At 37.6% G+C, this 12,095-nt stretch overlaps 1 protein-coding gene across 1 annotated transcript; it reads right to left on the bottom strand.

The window, feature by feature from the left end:
* Window positions 1-1,623: 1,623 nt before the first annotated feature.
* CCKAR (cholecystokinin A receptor) lies at window positions 1,624-8,775 on the bottom strand. The gene is made up of 5 exons (XM_073340116.1): window positions 8,655-8,775; window positions 7,744-7,995; window positions 4,869-5,130; window positions 2,811-2,938; window positions 1,624-2,150 (listed from the first exon to the last, which is right to left on the bottom strand). The coding sequence occupies exons 1-5, from the start codon at window positions 8,773-8,775 to the stop codon at window positions 1,624-1,626; spliced, it is 1,290 nt and encodes a 429-aa protein (XP_073196217.1).
* Between the last annotated feature and the right edge of the window lie 3,320 nt (window positions 8,776-12,095).

Raw genomic sequence — 12,095 nt, 5'->3', positions numbered from 1 at the left:
AAGATTAAAAACCTTGACAGTGCTTGCCTTTAACATCCACATCTACTTTCCATTTACTACCAAAGTCTAATTTCTATCTAATACCAATTTTTAAAAATTACATTTTCTAAACTAGAAGATAGAAGAATCTTCAACAAGAAGCATTCACAAAACAAAATAAAATGCAGTATAAACTATGTAAGACTGACTGTCCTGTTCTGGAGAGCTATGTGTATTGGCGGAATACCCAAGCTCACCCAAATATTGAACAATTAAGAGGAGATTGGATTCCTTACATAACAAAACACAGATGAAGTACACAATTCGTAACTCTTTCTAGTCTATGCCGTATTTATACACTTATATGTATATCAGGAGAGAGAAATCCTTCCATCGTCTACACATAAATCCATAGACATTTTTGATGTCATGCCCAATCCTTCAGTCCTTGCTTTTTATTGTTGTTTACTTCCTTTGTCCATTTAACCATTTCTACTTTCATGTGTGGGCAATACCACAGTGTGATTGTGGATATGCTGTAAAAGTTGTTGTTGCAACAATTTACGTTCAATATCTCAGGCCTGATTTTTCCAAAGGAGTTCACCCCAGTATCCTTTTCATATATGCAAAGTTGTGTGTGCTAACACCTCTGTGTGCACTTTTCCATCACTCGCACCTGTGTGTGCTGGTAATAGCATCTCTACACACTCAACTGGGCTGGTGTTAAACTCTGTCACTTGCATGCATGGGTGCTGAAAAGTGTGTGCACCAGTACATGCATGTGCACAGAAGAAAGTCAGGCCTTTCGACATTCCGCTTGCTATTTAAAGCTAAAATATGTAAAACTGTCAGAATATTTATAACACTTCAAAAGCTGACATAGGCTGCTGTCTGGAAGAAGTGTATTTCATCTGCCTTTAAAGTTGCTAGCCTTTATTTCCTTGGTTAACTTTAAAAAAAAAATGAAATAAATCTAGTTTAAAAGTGTCCTGGACCCATTGCTTTGGATCAATAGCCCTTCCTTTTCTCCAGGAATATCCTCTTTTTAACTGACCATTAAACCAAGAATTTCAAAGGATGATAGCTCAGCTAAAATAAGGATGACAAAGTTCTATGAAAATAGCCAATATATTTTGATTTCATGGAATGGGTATTTAACCATAAAATATAAAAATAGAAATTTGTAATCAGGACTGATAAGGAACCCCAATCTATCAGTGTCTTGGAAATATCAAGAGATACTCTGAGCTATATCTAAAAACTGCAATTTTGCATGAAAAGAGTGAGCCAAACTTCCGGTGGAAAGGACACCTTCAAGTTATAGAATATGTTTACAGGAGGCTTTAGTACAAATGCACCATGCTGGAGAGCTGGTTTCAAAATCCTTTACCTCCACAGAGCCTAAAAGCTCCAGTCTCTTTTTAGAAATGGAGGTGACACAAAGCACAGACCCTAGCAGTGTCCCTGGCCCATACAATTCCCCCGGCATTTCCTACCAGCTAATTGCTTAACTGTGGTGTTTTCATCTCTTCAGAACTAAGTCATGTTATAAATCAAACCTTAGTCGCCTTTCCAAGACGAGACAAGAAGATAAGGGTTTGAATTTCTCTTGGCCATGTGTAACCTTTCCTTTTCTATAGCAGTTCATGGGGGAGCAGACATGCTCATGTGTGTGTAAGAGTACCTGGAGAGAGATGCCCCTGTTGTCTTCCCCTCTTCCTCATCTCCAATCTCTCCTTTTACTACTGGAGGCTTCTGCTTGGGACAGCAGGTGAAAGTGGCCAGAAAGCCCATGCGGAAGCGCTTGTTCATGAAGCAGTAGATGATGGGGTTCACACAGGCAGAAGTGTAGGAGAGCAAATGAATAAAGGAGATAGGAGCTCCTGAGAGAAGTTGGTCTGCTGATGTGGTGTCAAATGCACGCCAGGCATTTACACTGAAGATGGGAGTCCAGCAAAGGAAAAACAAAATCACAATCACCATCAGCATGCGGATGACAAGTTTCTTGGCCATCAAGTTGGCAGTTGAGCTGTTGCTTCTGACCCTGTCTATTTTGATGCTGCTGGTGGCAGAAAGCTGTTGCAGTGGCATTTTTCTCTTCTTTTTGGTTTTCTGCAGGTAGCATCCATCTCCATCCTCATATTTGTTGCTACTGGTGCTGGCTTTCCTTTCTGTATGTACAAATCAGCAGCACTCACATAAATATGTAACACAGAACATTTCTGAATAGTGATTCAAAATATAAACAGATTAGTGGAGTCTAAATTTTGAAGTAAACAAAATCCTTCATGGATGATGAGCAACTAGTGGTAAAAACTGTCATTCCAATTCTAAAGTGAATTTTGATTCAGTCATTTTTGTGAACATCTGGTGTTCCCTTTCTATGAACATCTAAATGTCTCTACTACTGTGAAAACTGGCAAAAAAGGAACATTAAGATTGAATGCTCAAATTTCTGCTGGAAGTAATTTTTGAATTGTATTTTTTAGGTTAAATTTACAATTCCTGTCACATTGCTTAATAGCCAAAATAATCTAACCTGTGACCAGAAACAATATCCATTTAGTTTATGTAACTAAAACATTGGGAATTACAAATAGCCTGTCTGAACTCTTTGCAAATAATCTGCAGATGATGGATTATTCACTGAAGAAATTTGCCAATAATTTTGGTTAACAAATACATGCAATAGTTCTGCAATCTGCTCATAGATGTTTTGTAAACAAAAAAGAGATGGCATTTATATGATAAATTATTGACTCAGCTCTACTATTCACATCTTCAAAGATAAACTTAAAACAAAACAAAAACAAATGCAAACATGCTGTTACCTCGTGAAGATTTTCTCTGGCTGACATCAAACTTTATTCCCCTGTATAGTTCCAAAGAGATTAAGCCATATGCAATCATCATTACAATACCAGGTATAAGAAAGAGGATGAGCAACAGGAAAATGTACCTGAGGAAGCCGCAAAAGAGACTGAGATTAGGGAACAGCAGAAATACAGGGAAGCAGCTGTATATTTTTGTTTCTTTTCTAAAGATCTGGGTGAAATGTTTTTAGGGCTGATAAGAGGTACTCTATTGGCAGCCCTGGAAGCTGGAATCCTCTTTTTCTCCACAGAAATAGTACAGTGCGAACAACAGCAGAGCTGGCTTCTCCACACTGTCCACCCAATGTATCTCACCCTCAGAGGCACATAGGGCTAAAAAGATGCTTCAATCTCTGTGCCCATTCAATACCTGTCCTCTACCGAGACCAGAATCATGTTGGTGGTGGTGGTGGTGGTTTTTATGATATAAAAGCTTGTCCAGTGGAACTTCAAATGAGCAGCTACCTGTGCTTAAGTGAGATGCTGATATTAGCCATTAACTTTCAAGAGAAATTTTGGGCCCCAGTTCGTCATGTTTGCTAGGTCCCCAGCCTCTCCCATTTCACTTTATTACAGATGTTTCAGACTTCCGGGGAGGAGGGAGTGATGATCTTGGGACCCTGGTACAACTGTTTCCCCTTTCCTCTCCCTCGTCAACCTGGATCATTACATCCATGGAGTGGGATTGTGCCCCTTCCTGCTTCCTCCTCCCCACCCCGAGGAGTGTGCCCCCCCCCCCCCCAGAGGCAGGCACTGGGAGGGAGATGCACGTTATTCCCCTGTAGCCTCATACAGATTCTGAAGGAAAGATGGTACAGTTTGGGCTTTTATTTTTCTGCTGAACCCCTTCCATAGGAGAGATTCCACTTTAAAGAAAATCCTTGAATATTTGATTGCATATGGGTAAATATACTACATAACAAAACATAAGCAGTTTCTCTAATGGTACCACACCCAGGGAAATTATTTTGCTTTAAGGTACTTTATTAACAAATCAATCATATATTTTGAGCCTAAACATTTGCTCCTTGCAGGAACATTGCTACAAATTCACTGGACTTGCTCTGGATTCACATTGGTGTAACTGAGTGCAGAATTTGGCCTTTTAGCTTTTCTCTTCAGACATCCTCATTATGGCAAGTACCTTAAACTACTGAAAAGGTTAACATCAAATAAATATTTATATGCATGCGCCATATTTAGGTGGTGCAAACTATAGACCTGTTCTGCCTCCCACTAAGACAGTAGGAAAAATCCTATATCTTCCCTGCACCAACTAAAGTGCTTGGTTACAGGAAAAAGAAATATTAGGAAAGTATTAAAGAGTGAAAAATGAGCTTGCTTTAATGCAACGGTGCAGCTCCTTGATTATGTCCCTATGTTATTTCTGTGCCGTTTATTCACTCTCCTTGAGCGTGGACATTTATTAACACTGACTGTCCCCTAAAAGCCTGCTGCCCCCTCTTCACTAATCTCTCTAGTCACTAGGTTGGTTCTGTTCTGAGGTACATTTGCTACTTCTCCAGTTTTCATGTCATCATATTTGTTCTCAATTGAAACTGCATCAAAGAAATGTAGACAACGAAGTGAATCAGTCCTGGAAGGGGCACAGAGATACATGTGGCTTTTAAAAAGATTAATTGTTAAAAATAAACAAATCCTCTGGATATACAAAAAATAAAACAGTCCGAGCTATACTGACAAGAAGCATCACTGCTGGAAGTCTGAAAGATGCCTTCATTTCAGTGACAGTGGCAGCTTCATAGACTACAGTTTGAGAATCACTGGCCCTTTACATATATCACCCAGATGTGAAGCAAAAGTAATAAATGTATTTAAATACAAAAAAGAGCAGCAATTAAAAATAGAAATTCTTGTGACTTTTTAAACAAGCATAAAAGAATTATAAACAGTCACTAATGGTTAATAATTGATTTTCAACAGGCTTAAGGCTACCATGTAATCCTATTTTCTGCCAGATAATTATATGTTGTTTAATAGTCAATTATATCTTACCACGACTGCTGAATGACATCACTTGGCCAAAGGAGGCGACACATGTTAGCTGTGCTGTTGTTATATTTTGTAAAAGGCACCAGTTTGCTGTAAATTGGGTATGGTGACATGATGGTAAAGGAGAGACACCAGGTAGCAGCAATCACCTTCAAGGCATGAGATTTTGTCTGCCATACCCTGGACTGCAAGGGTTTGCAAATAGCACTGTATCTCTCCAAAGATATGGCAACCAGGTTGAACGTAGATACACTTACTGAAACACCTAAATATATAAAACAAAGAAATGGGTTCTTGTTTTAAAAGGCTGATGGCTCTTTGTAGATAAACTTGCTAAATTTCCATGCACATATGCAAACAATGAAAATATAGCATTAGTCATATTTTCACAACTCATTAAGTTAACAGAGGTGGACCTGATTTACCTTTATGATGCTCCAGATTTATGCTTGTGTAACTACTGATGTGTATGAAAAAACAATTGACGTCTTTTGACTTAGTTCCATCAACGCAGGAAGCTGTTATCAATCAAAGTGCTTTGGTCCTGATTCATCTCTGTATTACTCCAGTTTTTACACTAGTATATCTTCATGGAAACATAACCAGTGGAATCAGTGGGGTTACACTAGTGTGCATCGGGAGGAACAAAGCAGTGAATCAGGTATGATTTTAATTTTAATTAAAAAAAGCAAGTATCTTGTTTGATTGACAACCTAACTTCCTGTTTTGATAAAATTCAGTAAAAAAAAGTTACATTTTCGTAGATTTTAGTGGAGTCACAATGGCATAAAACTGGAATAATCCAGTAGGAATCAGACCCATTTTCTATAAAAATGTTCGTTAATTTCTTTTCCTCATCGTATACAATACTTCAAACTTTCAATGATATGTGCAATTTTTTTTTCACTGTGGACCTCTGATGTGTTTACTGTATGACTAGAAATATTCCTGATCCTCAGATTTATGTCACACAAGAATTTTATGTTATGAAATTACCTTTTCTAGGGTAAATATTTGGGGTAAAAATATAAAATATGAACATTTTTACATCAGTTTCCTTTGCAAAAATCATCTGTAGTTTACACTGATTCATATTCACAATCTTTCTACATCAAAAAATGACAGCTAAAGTGCCTGGATGATATAATTATTTTAAATATCTGTTCATCATTACAGTTCCTCTGTTAACCCAGATCGCTTATGGGACAATTCACCTTCTGAGTCTTAAAATACAATTAACTTTGTAATTGTAAAACTTCATATTAGAATATATTCCCTTTGTGTGTGTGTGTACACACACACACACAAAGGGAATATATTCTAATATGAAGTTTTAGAATATATTCCCTTTGTGTGTGTGTGTACACACACACACACAAAGGGAATATATTCTAATATGAAGTTTTACAATTTAAGTGTTACCAATTACACACACACGCGCGTGTGTGTGTAATGTGTGTGTGTATATATATGTGTGTGTGTGTGTAACTGGTAATACTTAAATTGAAATATAAAAAATACAATGCTTCAGTAATTTTTATTTTTATGTCAGTAATTCATTACATGTTTAAATACAACCTTTACTTTTATTGATTATATCTAAGCAAAGATGTTGAGTTCCCATTCCCACACTTCCAAAATGTATTCTCACATTACATCATAGTTTTCAAGGGCACAGGTTAAACAGAAATTCTGAGGTTCTTGTAATTAATTGCTAAGTCTCATTTTGAGATAACATAAACTTTTCAGAATTCCCTCTTTTCTTTTTACATTTTTAAAAATTAAATCTAAAAAGTTGAGACAGTATCACTTATCAGATAATTTATAAACCAGGCAGTTCATGGATCCACTTCTCTAGTGGGAGGCAGATGAAGCCAAAGCATATTGAAAGTGATGGTGGTCTTTTAAATATGACTCCATAAAAATAGTATCATTAGGCTCCATATTTGTCTCTCAGTGACTCCTGATCATATTTGATCAGTTAAAAAAATGAAAGGATATTTGTTCTGACAGCCCTGCAAATTCCACCTGGGATTGCAAAATCAGAATGTTTCCTTCTCATTTGTCAGCAGTAGTAGAAATTCTGTGGGCCAAATTCTGCCCTTGGTAATGGTTACCCTTGTACAATCCTATTTTATTTGCCCTGTAATTAGAACAATAACGATTCTGTTGGTGATATGCAAGAAGGAATAGAAAGCAGTTCCTCTCCAGGGCTTGACCCTGCAAGGTGCTGAGCCTGATCCAGCAGAACACTTAAGGATGTGCCTAATGTAAGCATATGCTTCAGTGTTATGTTAGATGAGACTAGAGAGCTCAGCATCTTGCAGGATTACGCCCCAGAGCTGTGCAGAGCTGTCTCTTCAGCTCTAATAAGAGTATTAACTTTTGTTATCAAGGTTATCAGATATGACTCTGCATACAGTACACAGGGAGAATTTTTGCTGATTACAGGGGGGTGACACTTTTACTAATATCTTTTCACATAGGTGCTGGAAGTAGGAGTACTGGGGTTTGCTGCTGCACCCCCTGGCTTGAAGTGGATTCCATTATACACGGTTTACAGTTTGGTTCGATGGCTCTCAGAACCCCCACTATAAAAATTGTCCCAGCACCCCTGTGTTCTTGTAGCACTTTAAGTCAAATTTTAATGAAAGAAAAAGGGTTTTATAGAATATGCTTTTTTCCCATCTTCATGTGACTGCCCGGGCTAATTTTGTTCCTTAGTGCTGATCTTTCCAATAAGGTGTTAATGCCCAATCAGTCCTGCTTAGCAGGTGTTGAGAGTGCTTGGCACTTTAAAGGATCTGGCCCTTGTTTAGTATCTCACAAACTTAATGGGTTATTTACTTTAAAGTAGGTATAAAATTCAGAGACTTACCCATGAAGTAGGTGGCAGTTTTACAAACAGCACTACCAAATATAAAATCCTTCAGCAGGTTGGGAATGAGGGTGAAAGGCATGCAGAAAAGGCAAAGCATTAGGTCGCTGACAGCCAGCGACAGCAAAAATATATTAGTGACGGTCCTCATTCTTTTGTTTCTTATCAACACTGTAATTACCAGTGTGTTCCCCACGACACTGAGCAAAAATATCAACGAATATAGCAGAATTCGAACTGTCTGATGTAAATCTGAAAATTGCCACAATAAAGAATCAGTTATGAAATATGAAAATCATAAAACTAATTAATTTTTATTACAGGGGTTTCATTCGTTAACCAAAAGGTGAAGACTGCTCATCATTCAAGGCAGTAGACTTGATTTTTATCTTACTTATGCAAATCTACTGAAGTCATATCATTACACCAAAGTAAAACTGGTGGAAGTTAGAAGTCCTGGGCCTGATTCTGACCTATCTGAACTGTTCTTTGAGACAGTAAGAAACATTATGACAATCTATATTATTTTAATACATGAGAAAATTTTCTTTAGCAGCTACAAACAGTGTTATAATTTCACGTTAGTTGCTTCCACATACTGTATTAGATCGGATAACTTCGTTGTTATATAATTATTCAAGAGCAATATAAAATTGTTTCATTAAACAATTATCAGTACGGTTTACATTCCATTCTAACTGAGTATTACTCTCTAGATGTATTTATAATCTGGAAAAACAGGACATACAAAGTTCTTGCTGGTCTGTTTCTTACCCTAATTTAGCAACAAATGGTTATTTTCACACTGCCTCACCTACAAACCTTTGTGTACCTGTTTTTCTTGAAATATCCATGAGTTTGCCTTCAGCTGGAACTGGTGATGTCTGAAAAATCTATTTTCCTCCACATACCTTTAGCAGGATGAGGTGAGTCATCCACACAGAAAAACGTATCATTTTCCATGACAATATCACACAGGAAAGCAGAAATATTGGTTCCATTCTCAAGAAGGCTGTCATCAACTATTTCCATTCTTCAGTCTCCACAGGTTAGCTTATATGTGATGAAGGTGGATTTGCAACTATCTGCCCATTCTTTCTATGAGCAAAAATATTCCGGAATGAAGTCTGCAGTGAAAAGATGTTACAAAGGTTTTCCAAGTAAGTCTTTTTTCAGCTAGCCATAAGGAATATCCAGTACAAGGAACTCTGTTCAGAATGAAAAAGATTTATTCCAGTAGCATATAAAGCAGTTGAGATGCATGAGAGAAAAGCATGAACACACACGTCTTCTCCTGTACCTTCTAGATCCGCCCCCCCCTTCTATTACTGGGTTAGTGTTGGGATTATAAACATACTAGATAGCGATTACAAAATTAACCCCTTGCAAGATTGTTTCAGCTCACATATCTACAATACCTCTCTATGTGAATCTGTTATTGCCACAGATAATAAATCATGAGCAATAAAATGATATAACAAATCACTCTTCCAGCTAACAATATTTAACATGGTAATAGGAAATACTTGAACAAAAGGATGCAGAAAAGAAGAAACATGGTTAGAGCTTTGTATGTCTACAGTTTTATTTCTTTATATAAAAACAATTTGGTTTCTTTTAAGTTTGGAAAAAATGCAGTAACATCTCTAGGTACAACTGGAAGACTGGCTAAGTAACAGATGGAGTAATTTATCACTCAGGTTCCTGTAAAATGGGGATAATGATACTTATATTCCTTTGGAAAGCACTTTGGGATCCTCATATGGAAAGCACTATAGGGGCCTGAGCCAAAGTCCACTGAAATCATTGGGAGTCTTTCCATCCATTTCAATGGGCTTTGGATCAGGCCGTATAAAAGTGCAATATGAATATTGTTTGTTAATATAAGAAGAATCCTGTGGATTTTCTCTGAGTATGGGCTTAGACGAAAGTTTCATAAATTCCATTGCACTTGCATTATCTGTAATTAGACTACAAGATAGCAACAATGAATAAACAACATCTACTTCTGATTATGTTTTTCTCCAAACACTGTCTTCATTCTCCTATTTCCACAAAGTGTGTAAACCTAAAGCTGCGTGTAAGCCAAGGAAAAATTAATAGACATAATTCACTACAAGAAATTACTGAATAATAATGGAATAAATTCATCCCTGCTGTTACTCCATTGAAGTCAAATTTATTTTTAAAAAGGGAGAGCACTAACAGGATTATGTCCTTCAGACCCCTTCTTTACCTAATATAACAAGATTGGAGGGCCTGGATTTATTTTCCAGCTCCTCCAAACTCTGATGCACAGCCACATTTTCTGGAACATTTATGGGTTTGTGTGTGTGTGGGGGGGGAGGGGTATACAGCAACACTGCAGATCAAGTCTAAATTGCTCTCATGCCTTGAAAGGGTTTATTATGATCCTTATCAATTTGTTGTACAGACTCTTGTAAATTTTCTAATCTGAGGTAAAACAGTCAAATTTTTGATCAATGTATATAATGTATTTAATGTAACTCCATCAGAATGAAATAAACTAAGTTCAGCAGGCAACACTCCTTTCCTCTTTCCAGGAATATGTCATATATGATACAAACCTAGGAGCCTTTTTCTATCTGTGACATTATAGAATTATACATTCTGGGATATTTTTTTAATTTAGAATTTTACCTGAGAGAAATAGCTTTAAATACAACTTGTTTCAATATTTACAGCAGGTTAATTTGAACATTAGGTACATCAATCTTTGAATAACTGAGTTTGAGGTCTAGCTTGCCAGTTCATCTTTAAATTCTTATTTTACAAAATAAATCACAGAGATGGTACTAACCAACTCTTACATGAAATGGCAGAGAGATTGTTATTTAAATGCAGGAGTGAATTTTGGGTTATTTCAGTATTTACTGAACACTTTCACTGCCAATTTCAGATGGGCCAAGTGGGAATTACAGCTGATTCCAAGCTCCTGCATATATTTAAAAGGGCAACTTGCAGATGTGCTGATTCAATGCATAGGATGCACAAGAAAAACAAAAAAACTGATTTGAAAGGATCACTACACTTTTTGTTTTTTTCTTTTCCTGATGGGTGATAATATTGGAAAGACAGTGAGGGTATGTCTACACTGCCCACCAGACCGGTGGGCAGCCATCGATCCCTCAGCGCTCTCCCGTCGACTCCTGTACTCCACCGCCACGAGAGGCGCAGGCAGAGTCAACGGGGGAGCGACAGCAGTCAATTCACCGTAGTGAAGACACTGCGGTGAGTAGATCTAAGTACGTCGACTTCAGCTATAAGAAAAGGAGTACTTGTGGCACCTTAGAGACTAACCAATTTATTTGAGAATAAATTGGTTAGTCTCTAAGGTGCCACAAGTACTCCTTTTCTTTTTGCGAATACAGACTAACACGGCTGTTACTCTGAAACCTGACTTCAGCTATGTTATTCACATAACTGATGTTGCATAACTTAGATCGATCTCCCCCCAAGTGTAGACCAGGACTAAGATGAAGCAGGAAACATGCTGAGCTGCCAAACACTACTATTAAGCATTTACTTTGCTGTAAGTGATCCAAGAGTCATCAGACCAAAATAAAACAGCATTTTACAACTTTCCTCTAAGTCTTACTACAGTGTTTGCACTCCTCCAGTCAAGATTCTGATCCTGCACTCTTTATTTGCATTCCACTCACTTCAGTGAGAGCTTCTTTGGTTTTAGGCTCCTTTCTGCTGTGAAAAATTAGTATGCAAAATGGGTGCTTAGGATCTGCAGATTCATAACTTTAATAGATTTAGGACCATTATGATCATCTAGTCTGACCTCCTTCATAATACAGACCATAGAATTTTGTCAAGTAATTCTTACATCCAATAACTTGTGGTAGAATTAGAGCTTTGCTTTTAGAAAGATTTCAGACTGTTGCTCTAGCTAGTCACATCTTGATGAAGGAGGGGCTCTCCTCTATGCTACACACTCCACCAGAAAATATTTTCCTGCTTGGCAAAGACTTGTAGTAGTGGAATGATTTGCTGTGTTTTCAGTTCCAGTTGCATTGGTTGGCTGGTGTTAGCAATAAATCATTTGTTGTTTTTTTACTCTGTATATATTGCTACTTGAGGTTGGATTTTCTCTCAGATTCTTTTCTCCTGCAGCTTTGATATTGCTTATATCAGGAGTGGCCAACCTGAGCCTGAGAAGCAGCCAGAATTTACCAATGTACATTGTCAAAGAGCCACAGTAATACGTCAGCAGCACCCCATCAGCTCCCCCCACCCCCACTCCCAGCATCTCCCGCCCACCGGCAGCCCTGCCAATCTGCGCCTCCCCCTCTGGCCCTGCACCTCCTGATCAGCTGTTTTGT

The sequence above is a fragment of the Lepidochelys kempii genome, chromosome 4 (genome assembly GCF_965140285.1).
Source record: "Lepidochelys kempii isolate rLepKem1 chromosome 4, rLepKem1.hap1, whole genome shotgun sequence".
Taxonomy (NCBI): domain Eukaryota; kingdom Metazoa; phylum Chordata; order Testudines; family Cheloniidae; genus Lepidochelys; species Lepidochelys kempii.
Note: the sequence above shows the minus strand (reverse complement) of the source record. Positions and strands in the feature narration are given on the sequence as shown.